The following is a 19,311-nucleotide window of genomic DNA, read 5'->3' as shown; positions in this document are numbered from 1 at the left end:
TCTTTATTGATATCAGCTCTCAGTAGAGTGAACGTGGTTCATATTTACAGTGAACAATATTCTGAAGCTGCTGATCGACTATTAATTTACAACTTAGTATTATTAGCAGGCAGTCTTCCTCTACCAGATCAATCTGATACTAAAATTTGGCAACTGCTTACAAAACGTCAAAGTCCAGCACATGCAATGCAATAGATTATAGAATAAGTATTAAGTATTGGGGTACCTCATATACTATAATTTCTGGAGTAGTACCTTGAACAATATAAACACTTCTAGATTAATCACATTACTCACCATAAAAGGCATGAACCAAATTTACAAAACAAATAAAATGATGATAGATATGGCTGGCTTTGCATAGATAAATGGAGATGATACTGTTACTGTTTTATTAGACAGAGTGGAAGACGATACAATGTTGAGAACTTATACAAGTTGTATACTTCCTTAGAGAATCATACAAGTATGCACATTCTATTTGAATATATAGTAAAAACTAAAAGATACCTAATCTAAGTAGCTCAAACGGTCAGCTCCCACAGAGTCTGAGGTTTCATTTCAGTCTCTCCTTTGTCCTCAGTACCTATATAACAACAATTGTTATAGTTTCCTCCTGACCCCAATTATTGCAAGGCCTTAATTCCAAAAAGGGAAAAGATAATTTAGTAAATGGGAAAATTGGGGAGGTAGACTCCAAGGCTAAGGCGGATCAATATTGTCATCATTTGACTTTGTAATGTAATTATGCAATTTGAATAGTTATTCTTAAATCGTTCACTATACTTGCCTATAAAACCAATAACAATCCAAACTCAATCACAGATCTCCAATCAAATGTTCGTTTTTATATTCATGGAACCAACCTTATTGCTTACATGGTATCGAGAGCATGCCATAAATTAATGAACAAAATGTTAAAAAGCATAAAATTTGTACTATATAATCTTCCTATTACTCAGATGATCAACCAGAATTCTTTATACTTCACAAGTAGAAGAAGAAAACAAGAACCGTACCTCATCATCCACTATTGAAGGAAGTAACCAGACAAGAAAAGTACAAAGAAGAACAACAAAGTTCCATATATAAGAATAGCTTTCTGCCCAGAAGTGAGTGTATTCCCACCAAGGCCAAACTGCTGGTTCTGAGCAAAACCAGCTATTTCCACACTCTTACTCACAAAAAAGCTCTTAGAAGCTCCACAAGTTGAGCACCTCCAATCATCAGGCAACTTGTCAAATGGCAGTCCTGGCGGTATAGGATAAGATGGGTCCCCTACTGATTCATCATATGTGTAACCACAAGACCTGCATTCGAAGATTCCAGTATTCAACACTGCGAACTTCTCTTCAAGCCGGCGTTTGTCGAAGCTCTCTTGCTCCTCCAGTGACAGTTCTGGTTCTGTTTCAGGTTCAGGATCAAGCGCCGGAGTCGGTGGGGGTAGAGGAGCTGAAGTGGGTTGGTCTGAAGTGGGTTTGTCTTCTTTTGAGACATCAATGGAGTTTGGAATGAATTTGAAGGGTTTAAGGGGCTTGTGGGGAAGTGAAAGCGAGAAAGGTGGGATTTTGGGGAGAAGAGTGAGATGGGTTTTGAATTTCGGAGGTGAAGGTTGAGAGAATGAGGTTGAGATGTGGAAAGAAAAGGTAGCTCTTGTTGTTGCAGAAGCCATGAATGGTCTTTCTTCTTCTTCTTCTTCACATATAATGATCGTAGTTTGTTTTTCAAAGTTTTCAGCTATGTAGAAAAGTGTTGTTTTTTTGTTTTATGTTTTTTGGGGTGAAATTAGTTGATTCTTTTGATTATGTTTAGGTGGTTGTTTGCATCTGGGTGGAGGAGAAAGAAATGGGATCCATGGAAGAGCATATGCTGCGTGTCCTGTCGTGGAAGATTGTTGGATAAGGTGGTGGTGGGGAAAGTTTTGTAAGATTGCTTTGTGGATTATGTTGATTGGGCTTTGCTTCCTTTGTTGGGTTACATCTCTCCTACAACACTTGTCTAACCCAACTACTACTACTTCACTTCTTCTTTTCTCTCTCTTTTTTTTTCTTTTTTAATTTTTTTTTTTATATATTTAATCGTTTATATATTACATGCATAATCTAGAATTCGAACCCAGGACCTCCAACACACACGCACTCACCTATAGCCACTTGAGCTAGCCTACTTCACTTCACAGATGCATTGCCCATTTTACCTCAGAAAAATTAAAGGATTTTTTTTATAATTAACTAAATAAAAAGTGAAAAATATTAAAAACAAAAATAAAATTATACAAAATTTTAAATATTTTTACCGCTTATAATTTATTTTTTTATTCAAAAATTATGACTTGATTCATATTGTTGTGTTTTTATAGTATTTTTTATTGTATTTATGTTTATGTTGTTTTTATACTACTGTAAAATTATAATTAAAAAAAATACACTAAATACTAATTTTTTTTCAACTTTACATTTATACTTTAACAATTTTTTTTTTTTTATATCTATACTTTCTATATTTAATTTTTTTCTTTTATACTACTTTTTACTTATTAAAACTTCAAAAAAAAAAAAAAAATTTCTTCATTATAGGATATTTTTATATCTTCTTTTTTTAATATTTTTTTTCTCTCTTAAAAATTAAATTAAGAACACTTTTTTTTTTTTTTTATATTTTTTATCTTTTACATTAAAAGATATAAGTCAAAGTAAAAAAATGAATATTTTACTTTTTATTTGTTCATAGAATTTTTATCAAAAACAACCATTTTTTTAATACTATCAAAAATAGAAGAAATAACTCCCGTTTTGAAAGTTATTTGGCGTTTTTATACGATATCCGCGATTCCTCTCAATTTATAATTCAATACACAAATTAATTAATTATGCTAGGTTAGCTACATGTTGTGTATTATTAACAATTTCTACAGAAGATGATAAGATGATATCTTGAGCAATTACATATCTAGGACTATTACCACAAATTGATGTCTCGAGCGTTCCATACACATTACTTCTCAATACAATTTCTTTTTGGATGTTTTGTAGTTTATTCAGAGTTAATTTATGAATGATTTGTATATTTTAACAAGATTGATGTCTTGTTATTTTTCTGTTGATTTATAGTTATTTTTTTGTTATTTTATAATTATTTTTATGTTGTTATTTAGGTGTTGTATAGTTGGTTTTCTGTTATTTTTGTATGTTTTTTTTGTACAATTGTTATTTATTTTATGTGCATTTTATTGTATATATTTTTGGTTTATTCCATACAATATTTTTGTTTTATATGTGTGCATTTGTTTTGTTATTTTTATATTGTTTTTGAATTATTTTTTTTAACTATTATTAAGTCAAAAAGGAAAAGAAAAAAAAGTTGAAAGAATAAAGTTGTAACAACAAATTCTATAAAATAAATATTATAATAGTACAAAAAAATAAATTAAGTTGTTCAAAAAAATCGTAATATAAAAGAATATTGAGAAATTGATATTATTTTGCTTATTAGGTCAATGTTTTGTTTTTTTTTCTGTTGCTTTATAGTTATATTTTTATCATTTTATAGTTGTTTGTTAAATTGTTTTAAGTTTATTTTTTAGTTGTTTTTGAGTTATTTTTTTTTTTAATTTTTTTATAATTTTGAAATTTTAATAAACACAGTATTTTGTAAAATTGCTACAGTAAAAATATAAAAAAAATCTGTGTTAGTATCACAATATTTTTGTTAATTGTTTTCTATTTTACAGGATGGTTTTGAAAGTTACCATCCTACTTTTTATCTAATGAAGTTTGTAATATACACTTATAATGGGTAGCAACTTATTTTATCAAATTCTTAATTTTCTTTCATTTCTAACAATTTTTATACTTTTTTTTTTTTTTCGGTTAACTAACAATTTTTATACTTGATATCCCCATTTTATCTTTCTAGCACTTAGTTATGAAATGTAAATCACTCTTAACAAAATGGAAACTAAACTACAAGTCTTCTTCTAATGCAAACTACTCATTTTTTAAAATATAAACCACAAGCCTTCTAGAGTTATAATAAGATATTTAAATATTATTTATTTTAAGTAGATAAATATATTTTTTTGTACAAATAAATTTATTATAGAGTTTTTAGCTTTTAGTATAGTTTCTTCATAAATTTTTTAATAAATTGTTTTTAAATTTTTTACCAAATATTTTCTTATCACAATTTTTTTAAAAAATAACTTTTAACTTTGAGGATCATAGAAAAAAAAATTATATCAGTGATTAACTATAATAAAAAGTGAAAGCAGAGTATTATTATTAGATATCAAGTTATTTAGCGATATTCTTTAAAATTTATTAAATTATATAAAAGTATAGTTAATTGGACTAATAATATTGACAACTGGTATTGCCTTTTAGCACTACGAATCAAAACATTCAGCTGACATTTTGTCAGGAATCACAGCCCCTGCTTGAAACATAGCATAGATAATCAAACAGCATAACAACAAGTACACTTGACTTTGTTTCTTTCTTAATGCTCTGTAAGACTATAACGGTAATTAACAATAATAATAATAATAATGAATTAATGATAATTCTATTCACAACTTTCTTCTCTCTACTCTCTATTATTAATATTAATCACCCAACCCAACCTAACCGTTGACCAATCAACCACAATCTAATCATTATAAAATTAACAAATAGTCATCACACGTCAGCAGGAGCAGCCTCATCAACAATGGTTATGGTTGGTCCTTTTCTTAACTTTTCCAAAGCAGCCTTAATATGAGTCTGAATCGACTCAAGCCGTTTTGAATAAATCTCCAAACCCCTAATCTTCTCTTCCCTCCATTTCTCATCTCCCATTTCTTCTTCTTCTTCTTCAAACGACGCCGTTTTCAATATCCATTTCTCTATCTCATAATCCTGCTGACTCAGCATCTGATCATTACTACCACTACCGCCACCACCTCTGCCACTCCATATCTTCTGTGAAATCTCGAAAATGCCCCTCTCGTGAGGATTCCTGAACCGGAAATCCACGCCCGAGTTCTTCAACTTGCTAAAGGTTATTTGGTACTTTCTCCTCATTCTCCTCAGCTTATCAGCCAGTTGGTTCTGGTTGAATCGGCCCCTTAACTCGGGCTTAACCCGGTCATTGTAGAACGAGTTAGCCGTTCTCCGGTGCGGACCGAGTTTACGAGTTACGGTGTAGTCGAGGAAGCTCTGTAAGAGCTCGATTTCGTCCTCTTCGCTCCAAACTCTCTTTTGCAAATTAACTTTCTTAGCGGCCGCCGCGTTTGGGTAGTAATCGTCGTCGTCGTCGTCGGTACGGCGTCGTTTCGAAGTGGAGAAAGAAGGATCAGCGTTTCTTGTAACGGCTACGGTAACGGAATCAACGCCGTCGTAATCGTCTTCTTGATTGTGATCATGATCATCGTCGTCGTTTGTTGATTTGGGGTCATTAATGTCTGGTTCGTCAAATATGTCTTCGTTGTCGTATTCGGAGGAGGATGTGGACGAAGACGAAGAAGAAGATAAAAGCCAACTGACGAGTGGCCAAGTCATGATGGTCTTTTTGTCAATGGAGAAAGAACAAGGTCTCTCCTTCTTCTTCTTCTTCTTCTTCGTCTTCTCTCCTCCAATGGCTGAAGGAAGATGGAGATTGGAGATTGTGGAGCTTGAAGGAGAGAATTGATATAAATTATGGAGGTCATTGGAGAAACAATTAATGGGTTGATTTTAATTTTGATGGTTACAGAGGTACGGACGCCATAGAAAAGAGCCATTTTTATGTGTCCGATAATGACTGCTGTCCCTCAGCTCAACAATCTTTTTTTTTTTTTTTTTGAATTATGAACCTTCATTCAATAAATAAATAAATATAATTAAATCATGTCCAATAAAATAAAATCTATTTTTGGCAAATTAGGTGCCCTAAAATAACAAAAAAAAAAAAGGAAAATTTAATGTTTCCTTTCAAGCTCTTAAATTTGCTCTTACCGAAAAACAAATCTTAAATTTGCTATATTTGGAAATTAAATTTTAGAGATTATGGTGAGTAAAGAAAAAAGAAGCAAAATATATATAAAAAATTCTAAGTGTGGATTCAATAAGGAATTAATAAGTTAGGGAATTTACTTGGTAAATTCGGTTCGGCTTATTGGAAGCTCGGTTATATAGGCTCATGGTCCCCATACTAGTTGAGACTATACTGCTTGTAAGACTCAGTTAATTAATTTTAATTAATCAATTATAATTCTAAAGTTAGACTATGTCTACTTTATGAATTTTCACTAAGCAATGACAAAATTGTAAAGAAAAGAGATTCTAGGTTTTATTTGTTAAATAAGAGACTTTATATATCTAATTAATAAATATATTAAATGACAATATTATTTAATAATTATTTTTAGTTATTAAATAATTAGAATTGACATTTAAATGGTTGAATTGAAAAATTAGCGTTTTTGAGAAAATATGATGCAGAAATGATAAAATAGCAAAATTGCATAAGTGAGGCCCAATATCCAAAGCCCATGGCCGACCACACTTAATGGTTGTTATCATTTAATTTTCTATTATTTTAATGTCAAATAATAACATAAACCTAGGTGGTTACCTATAAATAGATAGTGATGGCTCTCATTCACACTCAACTTTGTCAGGTGAAATTTGAGCCTCCTATTCTTTTCTCTATAGGCCGAACCACTTTCCTTCTCTTTTCCTCTTCAATTTCGAACCTTGAGTGAATGAGTGAGTGTCCACACACATCAAGTGGTATCTCAATCATAGTGTGGAAGATTGTGAAGAATCCAATCAACAAGAAGGAGAATCAGCATCAAAGGAAGGAGAGAAAGAGATCCAGGTTCAGATCTTGGTGATGCTCTGCTGCAGAAAGGAATCAAGGGCTAGAGATCTGAATGGAAGGAGTCATTATATTCCGCTGCACCCAATGTAAGGTTTCCTAAACTTTATATGTGTTTATTTCATTGTTTTAGAATTCATATTAGGATGTTAATGAAACATACATGGTAGTAAATCAAGATCCTGGTAAAATATTTTCAGCAACTGGCCTTAGAGCCATGGTAATGATTTACTTTCATGAAATATGAATTAAAACGATGATATATGTTGATTTGGATGGTTTCATGTTGATCTGTGTGTTATATGATGATTGATTGATGCTTGTGAAATTTTGTGAAAAATAATTGAATTTTCGTTTCTGGAATTATTTTCATTGGATAGTTTGGAAAATTTTAAGCAATTTACTTTTTTACAGAACTCAATTTCGATTTTATTTGAATTAGTTTTGAATTTTTGAAAATCGGAAAATATCAGGGTTGCATCAACCCCACACGCGCGCGGATCACCCCATTTTCCTCGGACGCGTGTGCATTCAGACACGCCTTGTCCGAGTTCTCTCGGTCAGGACAGGCGATGCTGTCTAAAGATGGCCTCATGCGCGCGCGGAATGGCTGCTTGCAGCCTCCAACGCCAAGAAATCTCGGCCATGATGCCCCTCGAGCGCGCGCGGACAGTATGCAATGAATACTGTTCGTACCACTTGCAAATTTTTTCGTTTTTTTTCGATTTTTCATGCTATTTCATGGAATTAACTTCTGATTTTTTTGTGTAGTTTTGTATTTAAATATTTACTATTCCTATTTCAATTCTAATTATCATAATTAAATTAATTGGATTTTTTAAAATTAATTTATGATATTAGTGTAATTTGAACTTGAAAATAGGTAAATATCTATTTTTTTTGCTTAATTATCTATCTTATTTTTAAATTTGATTATTTTATCTTATTTTTAAATTTGAGGTCAGATATTATTTTTTTAAAAAATTATTCTATTTTTAAATTATTTGACCTTATTTAAATTTAAAATAAGATAATTATAATCATGATATTTTGAATAGATATAAGATATTTTGCTGATTTTTAAATTTTGTTATTTTTTTATTTAAATTAAATTATAAAATGAGAAAAGGATATTTAATTATCATTGTTTTATTTTATTGAATATTTAATTTATAAAATAACATGAAATTTAAAAGATGGTTAGTAATTTTTTTTTGAAATGATATTTAGGTTAGTTGAAACTTAATTTTTTAAAATTGTAGGTTTAATTTTACATTTTTTATTTAATTTTTTTTAAAAAAAACTGAAAAATATTTTTTTATTATTTATTTTTTTTTTCGAAATTTTTATTTAATAAATTAATTAATTTAAAATTAAATAAATCCTTCATCCAATTATCCAATTCAACTTGTTGTAGGAGTATGTGTTTTAGCTTGTTTGTAAGTTTTCTAAAACTTATTATTGCTTGATCTAAATTGCCATGGTTAACTTGTTGACAGATCCAATGATCTGATTTTAACCCATGGTTCAATTGTCAATAGGTCAAGTAAATAATTAGTAACAGGTAAATTTTACATTCTTCTTTCATCGTGTATGACCTAGTAACATGATAAGATCCATCCAAATCTGTGTACCTGTGTGAGCCTATATGTTTACTTTATGTTTAGATGCATATAGGTTGTTCCTAAATAAAATGTCACACCATGATAGATTTTATTTAGGCCCATTTAGTTTTTTGGGCCTATTCAATTAATAACAGTTGTTCATTTTAAGGTTAAATTCCTCTCTTTTGGGCCTTGTGTGAGAGTTGGGGGCCAATAGTAGTGGGTACGACATACTGAACCCAGCTCCCCTTCACATGAACTACCCCAATTGTGAAGGCCCATTTGCCTGATTTGGATAACTATGCTAGGTTAATTCAATTAGTTTAACCTAATAAAATTGATTAGCAACATAATTAATTTCAAAGTTTTTTTTTTTTGAAATTAATTTAAGAAAAACACACTTAGTTTAATGAATTAATTTCTACATAAACTATTGTATTTTTCTTGTATTTAATTAAATATAGAATTATAACTAGTTAGATTCTTTCTGATGCTTATTTTAATTATTTCATTAAATATTCCTATTTAAGTTGTAAATTAGTTATTTCTAACTAATTTTATCTATCAACTTAAATTTGAATATCTTTTGAATTTCAAAATTAAGTTGAAGAATCTAGGAATTGGTTATTGAAGATTCTTAAGATATTTTTTAAGTTGATATTTTTTTAAATATACATCAACTTAAAATGGAATATTTTTCAAATTAGGTGGTTACAACTTAATTTTGATATTTAACTAAATTTTATTTAAAAAATATTTAAGTTGGATATTTTAAATTTTTTCTATAACTACTTAAATTAGATATTTTTTTAAATTTTAGAAAAACACTTAGTTATTGAAATATATTCTAGATAGTTATTTCTAGAACTAGTTATTTTTTCTAATATTAAATTAGGAAAATATTTTAGATTGTAAAATTAATTGTTTAATAATTAATTTTGGTACAATCTAAGTTAAGTATATTTTCCTAGTATTAAACTAGAATTAATAATTAAGTCTCCTCTATACTTAATTATTTATTTCTTGAATTTAATACATTTAATTAAATTGAAAATTAATTATCTAAGATGATTTTCATCATGATACTTAAATATTATTATTTTCATGTTATTTAATTAAAGTTAAAGATTATTTTAGTTTGAAATCTTATTTCAGAATAACTTAAATTTTCAAAAAAAAAAAAAACTATTTTATTTTATTAATCTTTTTCCCACAATTTCGAAATTGCATTTCTTAAATATAGAAATTTCAAATTTTATTTGAAAAATAGATTAAAGTTGAAAATTATTTATTTTAATTTTGGACCAACTTAAATCAATGATTTTTTCATTTAATGATTAATAAATGGAATAAAATATATTATAATTAGAAAATGAATTAATTAGTCAAGGAAGGTCTAGATAGATATTATTTTTGCTTGAAGTATTTTTCTAGTAATGTTTGATTTATTTTATTTTATTTTAAAGCAATTTTGAAAATTGTATTCTAAAATACTTCAATTTTTTTTTCGAAATGCAATATATATTCATAAAAAATTGAATTTGAGTTGTAAATTAATTTAAAGTAATTTTGAAACAACTTAAATTGAATAATTTTCTAAATATTTATTGAAAATTATTACTAAGATGGAAATAATTCATTTTATTTTCATATCCATCTAAGTATAATTTTATAAATATTAAATTAAAATTTATATTTAGAATTTTTCATTCTAAATTAGAAATTTTAATTAAATAAATATATATTTAAAATAAATTAATTAAAATAAATAATAGAAGAAAATACACTTTAAATAATGAGCTTTATTATTATTAGGATATTCGATCTCCATTGTTGGTTTTACATAGCTATTGTTTTAGTGAGTAATCCTCCCTAATGGAGGAACGTTCATTAGCAAGCTAGCGCCGTAAAATCTCGAAAGATAAGTATTTTTGTCAGTTTTTAATATTAGTATTGATCACCCTAATGGTGGCGACTGTATAAGACTTACATAAGTATGAAACAATGGTGGAAGCTCATAAGATAGAATAGCCTTGACTCTCGCCTAAACGGGACAACGCTGGATTCCAATCTTGATCGAATAAAAAGTTGCTAGAATGTTTATCATTTTAGATGAGCTGACAACTCTATTCAATGGATGGTAGCTTTGACTCTCGCCTAAACGGGACACTAATATCAGTTTGTTGAAGACCTTGGAAATTATTTAGGATTGTATGTTTTAGTATTTTCACTTGTCATTCCTACTTGCTATATGTTTAATAATTTCTTAAATGTGTATGAATTTATATTGAACCATGTTATTTTCTGTTATTAAATTGTAGTTTAATTTCGAATCTTCATTGTTGGTCTAACTTGGTTTGTTGTTCTAATGGGACAAATCCCTAATGGATTGTCAACCATTAGACAAACATAATAGTGTTAGATCTCGCAAGATAAATATTGTAAATGCAACAACTAGCTGTTCATCAATTGATGACACCTTAGACTAGTATTTACAATATGAAACAAGAAGATTTTATAAATAAGATTAACTTTGACTCTCGCTATTCGGAGCATCGTTGAATTCTTATTTAAATACAAAATTATTATAATTTCTCTTAGCTTATTCATTTCGAATTAGCTCATAATATATTATTGGATGAATGGTTTATAAATCATATAATGTCATTCTATTTTCTCTTAGAAATTGAATGACGCTTTTGATTATATTCCCAAAATTCTATCCCGAATTGATATAAATCCTCAATCTTAGAAATCTCCTACTTGTATGGACAAATCAGACTTAGAGTTAAATTAGTAGTGGTGGTCCAAGAAAGAATTACTCATTATATTTGGTATAAATTTAAGTCTTTGACTTTAAATTTTAGATTCCAAATAGAGATTTTATATTTCTATTTCCAGAATACAATACAGTTACACTTTCACAATTGTTTAATAACCATTTTCTATTAATGGATTCAAACTGTATGGAATATGAGTTTAGTATTCTGTGACCAGGATCCACTTGCACTATTCTAAGAACTCTATGATGTAACTAAATTCAAGTCATCAAAAGACTACAGCCACATTTTCTAAATCTATGGTATTTGTATCTCGTTCATAGTGGTTTTGACAAGATCATTCTCTGCAAAGAGACAATATGCCTATATCCATTGAAAGTAAGTTCATCTCATTCGCAACTGGATGTACATTGAGGGATGGATATGAGTTTTTCGTTATATTCTTAAGACGATCACTCTAGATTTTACCTTATGCAAAAGAAATTTGAAATGTTTGAAAAATTTCATGAATTTCTAGCAATGGTGAAAAACTATTAAGGTAAGTGGTTAAAGATCTTGCGAACTGATAAGGGTGGAGAAATAGTTAGTAGATATGCAATTCAAAGATCATTAAATTGATTTTTGAATTATATCCAAACTTACCTCCCCAGAAATTCGATTTGCATATTGATGATTAGTTACTAGTCGTTGCCTAAGTCCTTCTAAGGTAATACCCTAGTGAAAGAAAAATTTCAGAATGATGCAATGGTTGGGTACTTAGTGTAAACCATTACTAGATTCATGGATGACCTAATCGAAATCTTAAGAAAAGCTAGAACTGTTAACCATGGTTTGCATGTTTGTTAGCTATTCTAAGTGATTAGGGGTGGAGCATCCCATAGTCATTAGAGAAAAAAGTATTTGTTTAAACAAATACTACTTTTCTAAGAAAATGACTAAGTCTAAAAATAAAGTAGCAAATAAAGGAGATATTTTTATCTTGATTCCAAAAGTGTTCTGTCATCATATTCGAAATATGATGATCCCACTGCCTCTGTTGTTTTAACACAACCGAAGAGGTCAATACCATTTAGTTTTCTTAGACATAATTCACGGTACCTTGTCGTAGTGGGAGGGTTTCTAGGAACTCACCTTCTTATGACTTGGAAGACACCAGTGAATAAAATCCATTGTAAGTTTAAACAAGTAATGGATTGTCAATATAATAAACTAAGAAGAAAAGTCAAGAGACCTATGGTTTAATCCATTCACATGGAGTAACCTAAATTTTTCTATTACAAGGACATGAAAGGAAATTCTTGTTAATAAGTCTATTCAATAGACTTAACAAAATTTCCTGTTCCTAGTATTATAGGTTTGAGTTTATCCAAACCTATGGCTTGTGGTATACCTGGTAATTACTTACTCTAATGCAAACAACTTACTTTAGATGCTGAAGCATTTTCTTTTCTAATGGCAATCTATAGAAGCTTCTCAACTTCTAGACACAGATTTTATTTATCTAAGGAAAAGTCTCAACTATTCCAGAAAAGATAAAGCCATGAAAGAATTTCTTAAGTCAACAGTGAGAGGTCTCAGATACAGTTACACTTTCACAAGTGTTTAATAACCATTTTCTATTAATGGATTCAAACTGTATGGAATATGAGTTTAGTATTCTATGACCAGGATCCACTTGCACTATTCTAAGAACTCTATGATGTAACTAAACTCAAGTCATCAAAAGACTACAACCACATTTTCTAAATCTATGGTATTTGTATCTTGTTCATAGTGGTTTTGACAAGATCATTCTCTGCAAAGAGACAATATGCCTATATCCATTGAAAGTAAGTTCATCTCATTCGCAACTGGATGTACATTGAGGGGTGGATATGAGTTTTTCGTTATATTCTTAAGACGATCACTCTAGATTTTACCTTATGCAAAAGAAATTTGAAATGTTTGAAAAATTTCATGAATTTCTAGCAATGGTGAAAAACTATTAAGGTAAGTGGTTAAAGATCTTGCGAACTGATAGGGGTGGAGAAATAGTTAGTAGATATGCAGTTCAAAGATCATTAAATTGATTTTTGAATTATATCCAAACTTACCTCCCCAGAAATTCGATTTGCATATTGATGATTAGTTACTAGTCGTTGCCTAAGTCCTTCTAAGGTAATACCCTAGTGAAAGAAAAATTTCAGAATGATGCAATGGTTGGGTACTTAGTGTTAGCCCAAGATATGTTTCCAAGAGGGGGGGTGAATTGGAAATTTATACTAATTTCCGTAAATCAAAACTTTTAACACAAAATTAAGCAATTAGCCACTTAATCAAATAAAAGCAAGTAATATGGCAAGCAATATATTATGACAAATAATCAAACTTGTAAAGTAAAGAGTTTAAGGATTAGAAAATGCAAACTCTCGATTTTTACAAGGTTCGGTAGAACTATGCCACCACATCCTTGGTCTTCAAAGCTATGGACCTAGCTTTGAGTTCCAATATCGAGCCAAGTTAACAGGCTTGACTAACCCTTACAACCGGGGAATTTTTCACCAAGGTTTTTTCCAAACCTCTCACAATAGTTTTCTTCCAAGGACTATCAACCTCGCCGGATTGTTGAAGTGCCAATCTCCCTTTTCTCGGGTTGTTTACAAAACCGGTGTCAACCTCACCTACAACCGAGTTGTTTTTCTACCGGTGCCAGCCTCACCTCTCAATACAATGAATATGTAATTTTGAAATACGAAGCAAACTCTCTATAATAAGATGGAAAACAATGTAAAACCCTAGAGAGAATTGCAAGCACACTAGAGAAGATAAGAACAAGTTTGGCTCAAGTGTGTGTGGTTGGTGTGTTTATGAAAAGATGATAACTCTTTAGTTTAGAACACTTAGAATGATGTTATATGATGAATAGAAGCTCAACCAACCTTAATTTTTGAGTGAAAAACAAGTTTATATAGTGTAGGAACAAAAACTAGCCGTTTATAGCCGTTAGCACATTTTTCAAAAAGAATCCTGGGAAAAACGGACTACCTATTTTAAAATGGACTACCTATCTGTGAAAAACGGACTACCTATTTTCAATAGGTAGGCCAAAAATCAGGGAGGTTCAAAACTTGCATTTTTCGGCACTAAAACGCGCATAACTCTTTACTCGATTATCCGATTTCAAAAATTCCAATTTTGTTCTCTTAGTTAAACAAAATGTGATTTAGAAATTCAATCAAAAAATTTTTTGGACTATCGAGTGAGAAAACTTGTTGCACAAGTTAGTGAGTGGGCCAAAACTTGTACTTATAAACCCTAGTATACTATGCAAATCACTTTAACAAGACTAAAATAAATTTATACCATTTGATTGTTTGTAGTCTTGATGTAGATGAGCTTCCTAACTTGATTTGCATGTTTTGATCCAAAGTTGACTTTTTCCCGAGAGTTGACTTTGACTTTGACTTTTGGGTTGACTTTTGACTTTTAGTTTTTGAAGTCCTCTTTTGGATAGGGTCTTGAATTTTTGATCTCTTGATAAAACTTTTGATCTTATGAAGTATGAAGTAGCTGATATACTTGTTGAATCCACTCTTTAATTATGTTTGACTTTACCGAGCAAATATCGATACTTTGTGAATTTGCTTGCAAAATGGTCAAGAAAAGATTAGTAACAAATAATAATCAAATATTTGTTTATCATCAAAATAAGTGAGTGATTGACTTTTGGTCAACACTTAGTGTAAACCATTACTAGATTCATGGATGACCTAATCGAAATCTTAAGAAAAGCTAGAACTGTTAACCATGGTTTGCATGTTTGTTAGCTATTCTAAGTGATTAGGGGTGGAGCATCCCATAGTCATTAGAGAAGAAAGTGTTTGTTTAAACAAATACTACTTTTCTAAGAAAATGACTAAGTCTAAAAATAAAGTAGCAAATAAAGGAGATATTTTTATCTTGATTCTAAAAGTGTTCTGTCATCTTATTCGAAATATGATGATCCCACTGCCTCTGTTGTTTTAACACAACCGAAGAGGTCAATACCATTTAGTTTTCTTAGACATAATTCACGGTACCTTGTCGTAGTGGGAGGGTTTCTAGGAACTCACCTTCTTATGACTTGGAAGACACCAGTGATTAAAATCCATTGTAAGTTTAAACAAGTAATGGATTGTCAATATAATAAACTAAGTAGAAAAGCCAAGAGAACTATGGTTTAATCCATTCACATGGAGTAACCTAAATTTTTCTATTACAAGGACATGAAAGGAAATTCTTGTTAATAAGTCTATTCAATGGACTTAACAAAATTTCCTGTTCCTAGTATTATAGGTTTGAGTTTATCCAAACCTATGGCTTGTGGTATACCTGGTAATTACTTACTCTAATGCAAACAACTTACTTTAGATGCTGAAGCATTTTCTTTTCTAATGGCAATCTATAGAAGCTTCTCAACTTCTAGACACAGATTTTATTTATCTAAGGAAAAGTCTCAACTATTCCAGAAAAGATAAAGCCATAAAAGAATTTCTTAAGTCAACAGTGAGAGGTCTCAGATACAGTTACACTTTCACAAGTGTTTAATAACCATTTTCTATTAATGGATTCAAACTGTATGGAATATGAGTTTAGTATTCTGTGACCAGGTTCCACTTGCACTATTCTAAGAACTTTATGATGTAACTAAATTCAAGTCATCAAAAGACTACAACCACATTTTCTAAATCTATGGTATTTGTATCTCGTTCATAGTGGTTTTGACAAGATCATTCTCTGCAAAGAGACAATATGCCTATATCCATTGAAAGTAAGTTCATCTCATTCGCAACTCGATGTACATTGAGGGGTGGATATGAGTTTTTCGTTATATTCTTAAGACGATCACTCTAGATTTTACCTTATGCAAAAGAAATTTGAAATGTTTGAAAAATTTCATGAATTTCTAGCAATGGTGAAAAACTATTAAGGTAAGTGGTTAAAGATCTTGCGAACTGATAGGGGTGGAGAAATAGTTAGTAGATATGCAATTCAAAGATCATTAAATTGATTTTTGAATTATATCCAAACTTACCTCCCCAGAAATTCGATTTGCATATTGATGATTAGTTACTAGTCGTTGCCTAAGTCCTTCTAAGGTAATACCCTAGTGAAAGAAAAATTTCAGAATGATGCAATGGTTGGGTACTTAGTGTAAACCATTACTAGATTCATGGATGACCTAATCGAAATCTTAAGAAAAGCTAGAACTGTTAACCATGGTTTGCATGTTTATTAGCTATTCTAAGTGATTAGGGGTGGAGCATCCCATAGTCATTAGAGAAAAAAGTATTTGTTTAAACAAATACTACTTTTCTAAGAAAATGACTAAGTCTAAAAATAAAGTAGCAAATAAAGGAGATGTTTTTATCTTGATTCCAAAAGTGTTCTGTCATCATATTTGAAATATGATGATCCCACTGCCTCTGTTGTTTTAACACAACCGAAGAGGTCAATACCATTTAGTTTTCTTAGACATAATTCACAGTACCTTGTCGTAGTGGGAGGGTTTCTAGGAACTCACCTTCTTATGACTTGGAAGACACCAGTGAATAAAATCCATTGTAAGTTTAAACAAGTAATGGATTGTCAATATAATAAACTAAGAAGAAAAGCCAAGAGACCTATGGTTTAATCCATTCACATGGAGTAACCTAAATTTTTCTATTACAAGGACATGAATGGAAATTCTTGTTAATAAGTCTATTCAATGGACTTAACAAAATTTCCTGTTCCTAGTATTATAGGTTTGAGTTTATCCAAACCTATGGCTTGTGGTATACCTGGTAATTACTTACTCTAATTCAAAAAACTTACTTTAGATGCTGAAGCATTTTCTTTTCTAATGGCAATCTATAGAAGCTTCTCAACTTCTAGACACAGATTTTATTTATCTAAGGAAAAGTCTCAACTATTCCAGAAAAGATAAAGGGCTTTTTTCATAAATGTACAACAAAAACAAAATAATTACAAAAAATGTGCAAAAAAAAAATTATTTTAGAAACTTATTACATCAAATCATACATTTTAATCATTAAATAATAAACTATGTTTATTAAAACTCAAAATAAATAATTTTGTAAAATTAATTAAACAGTTTTATAAAACTAAACACGTTAATTTTTTTTTATTAAAAATTAAATGTTTATTATCTATTTTAGTATGAATTATTATAATTTAATAAGATTTTTTTTAATAAAATACAATATCAAAATTATAAACATTAATGTATATAAATATAAATCAATATTTAAAATTACTAAAAATAAACATGACACATAGAGTGATATAATAAACATATCTGAATATTATTATTTTGTTTATTAAATTAGTATGTTTAATAAATAGAAAACAAAATAAACATATATATACAAAGTATTTTAATTATTAGTATGTTTATTATAATTGTAAACATAAAAACAGAAATAGACAATTTATATTATACTAAAATAATATATATTTTTTCTATTGTTTCTATATATTGATTATTTTCTAATGAATTAGTGAACGAATTTTCTATTGAAGTATAATTCTTACATCAAAAAATAAATAAACAAACATAACTTTATAAACTCCAAAAATTATTTAACTAGAAAAAATAAACGTGACACAATAAACAAAGAAAAAGATAAAGATAAACAATTTTTTTTATATATATTATTTATTTTCTAAAAAATAAACATAACACACATAAAGTGATATAATAAACTTATGTGAATATTACTATTTTGTTTATTAAATTAGTATGTTTAATTAATAGAAAATAAAATAAACACATATATAAAATGTTTTATATTATTGGTATGTTTTTTTATTGTAATTGTAAACATAAAAATAAACATAGCAAATATTACCATATATATAATAATCAATAATTATTACCATATATATTATAAAAGAAATTGAAAAAAAGTTTTTAATTATATATAAAAATGTATGAGAAAATGATAATAAGTTTTTTTGCACATATTTTGTAATTAATTAAAATAATGTATACAAAATTGTAAAATGCCCAAAGATAAAGCCATGAAAGAATTTCTTAAGTCAACAGTGAGAGGTCTCAGATATGCTTTAGTATGCCTTAGACCAGACACCTGCTGTTGAGTAGGAGTAATGAGTAGGTATCAGATTAATCCAGGAAAGGAACATTGGAAGACAATCAAGTAAATCTTAAGATCAAGAAGAGGATCTATATGTTAGTCGATAAGGGTGAATTTAATACTCTTAGACTACACCAAATCACATTTCTAGACTTGCCTTAGTGCTAGAAAGTCTGCTGATAAGATGGTGATTACTCTGGGGGTGGAGTAGTGATTTTGGAGAAGTGTAAAAACCTATCAGAAGTCTCTAAGTCTACCAGAGAGAGACTGAATGTTAAAGTTGCAGGAAAGGTACTTATTCAGTCTAAGGAAAGTTCTATACATTTTTGGCACCGTTTCAACATTTCTTAACTACTAGTGTTACTTCCTGATTAACCAAAAAAGTAGTTGCCGAAAGTATAGAATCCAGTATCCCAAGAGAGTAGACATATAGAGAGGAATTTCACAATATCAAGGATTTTGTGACTAAGGAAGAGTAATGGTGGAGAAAAGGTTGTATTTAATTCAACCTGTCAGATCCTATTACGAGGGGTATACTACTACTACACTTGATTTGTATATCAAGGTGTTGAGATTATTTGAAATGCACATTTTGTTTTATATTAGTGCAAGTGGGAGTTTGTTGGGTTTTGTGCCCTAAATAAAACTCATTTCAATATAATCAGATTTACTTATTAATAAAGATCAGAAATAACATTTTATGTTGCATGGTTCACATGATTTATTTCATGATTATATACATATAATGTATGAATTCTATTTAAGTCCAGAACATATGAATTTGTTAATGATTATAGTGTTGTCAGCACAGTGGAATATAATCTTAATTATATGTTCGAAAGTTTATTCCCTGATTTGTCAGTTCACTGGATTTAGACTGACATGATAATCAGCGATAGGTATTCTTACACCTTGGATAAGTGGTATGTCCTTTCCAGGGCATTGGCAAAGTTTACCAGTATCAGATGTATG

At 29.3% G+C, this 19,311-nt stretch overlaps 2 protein-coding genes across 3 annotated transcripts; both read right to left on the bottom strand.

Annotated features, from left to right (window-relative positions):
- Window positions 1-335: 335 nt before the first annotated feature.
- Window positions 336-1,953, bottom strand: LOC133034884 (uncharacterized). Of its 2 annotated transcripts, none has more exons than XM_061110356.1 (2): window positions 1,020-1,953; window positions 336-638 (listed from the first exon to the last, which is right to left on the bottom strand). In XM_061110356.1, the coding sequence occupies exon 1, from the start codon at window positions 1,670-1,672 to the stop codon at window positions 1,031-1,033; it is 642 nt and encodes a 213-aa protein (XP_060966339.1). In that variant the 5' UTR covers window positions 1,673-1,953; the 3' UTR covers window positions 336-638; window positions 1,020-1,030. The 2 variants fall into 2 exon arrangements, with proteins under 2 accessions (XP_060966339.1, XP_060966338.1); XM_061110355.1 differs by having other exon boundaries at window positions 336-586.
- A 2,371-nt stretch (window positions 1,954-4,324) lies between these two features.
- Window positions 4,325-5,889, bottom strand: LOC133034881 (probable transcription factor At5g28040). The gene has a single exon (XM_061110352.1). The coding sequence runs from the start codon at window positions 5,535-5,537 to the stop codon at window positions 4,677-4,679; it is 861 nt and encodes a 286-aa protein (XP_060966335.1). The 5' UTR covers window positions 5,538-5,889; the 3' UTR covers window positions 4,325-4,676.
- Window positions 5,890-19,311: the final 13,422 nt, after the last annotated feature.

This window comes from Cannabis sativa, chromosome 2, assembly GCF_029168945.1.
Source record: "Cannabis sativa cultivar Pink pepper isolate KNU-18-1 chromosome 2, ASM2916894v1, whole genome shotgun sequence".
Classification (NCBI taxonomy): domain Eukaryota; kingdom Viridiplantae; phylum Streptophyta; class Magnoliopsida; order Rosales; family Cannabaceae; genus Cannabis; species Cannabis sativa.
Note: the sequence above shows the minus strand (reverse complement) of the source record. Positions and strands in the feature narration are given on the sequence as shown.

Coding starts and splice junctions, on each gene's coding strand:
- LOC133034884 (XM_061110356.1), bottom strand. CDS start 1,672: ATGGCTTCTGCAACAACAAGAGCTACCTTTTCTTTCCACATCTCAACC.
- LOC133034881 (XM_061110352.1), bottom strand. CDS start 5,537: ATGACTTGGCCACTCGTCAGTTGGCTTTTATCTTCTTCTTCGTCTTCG.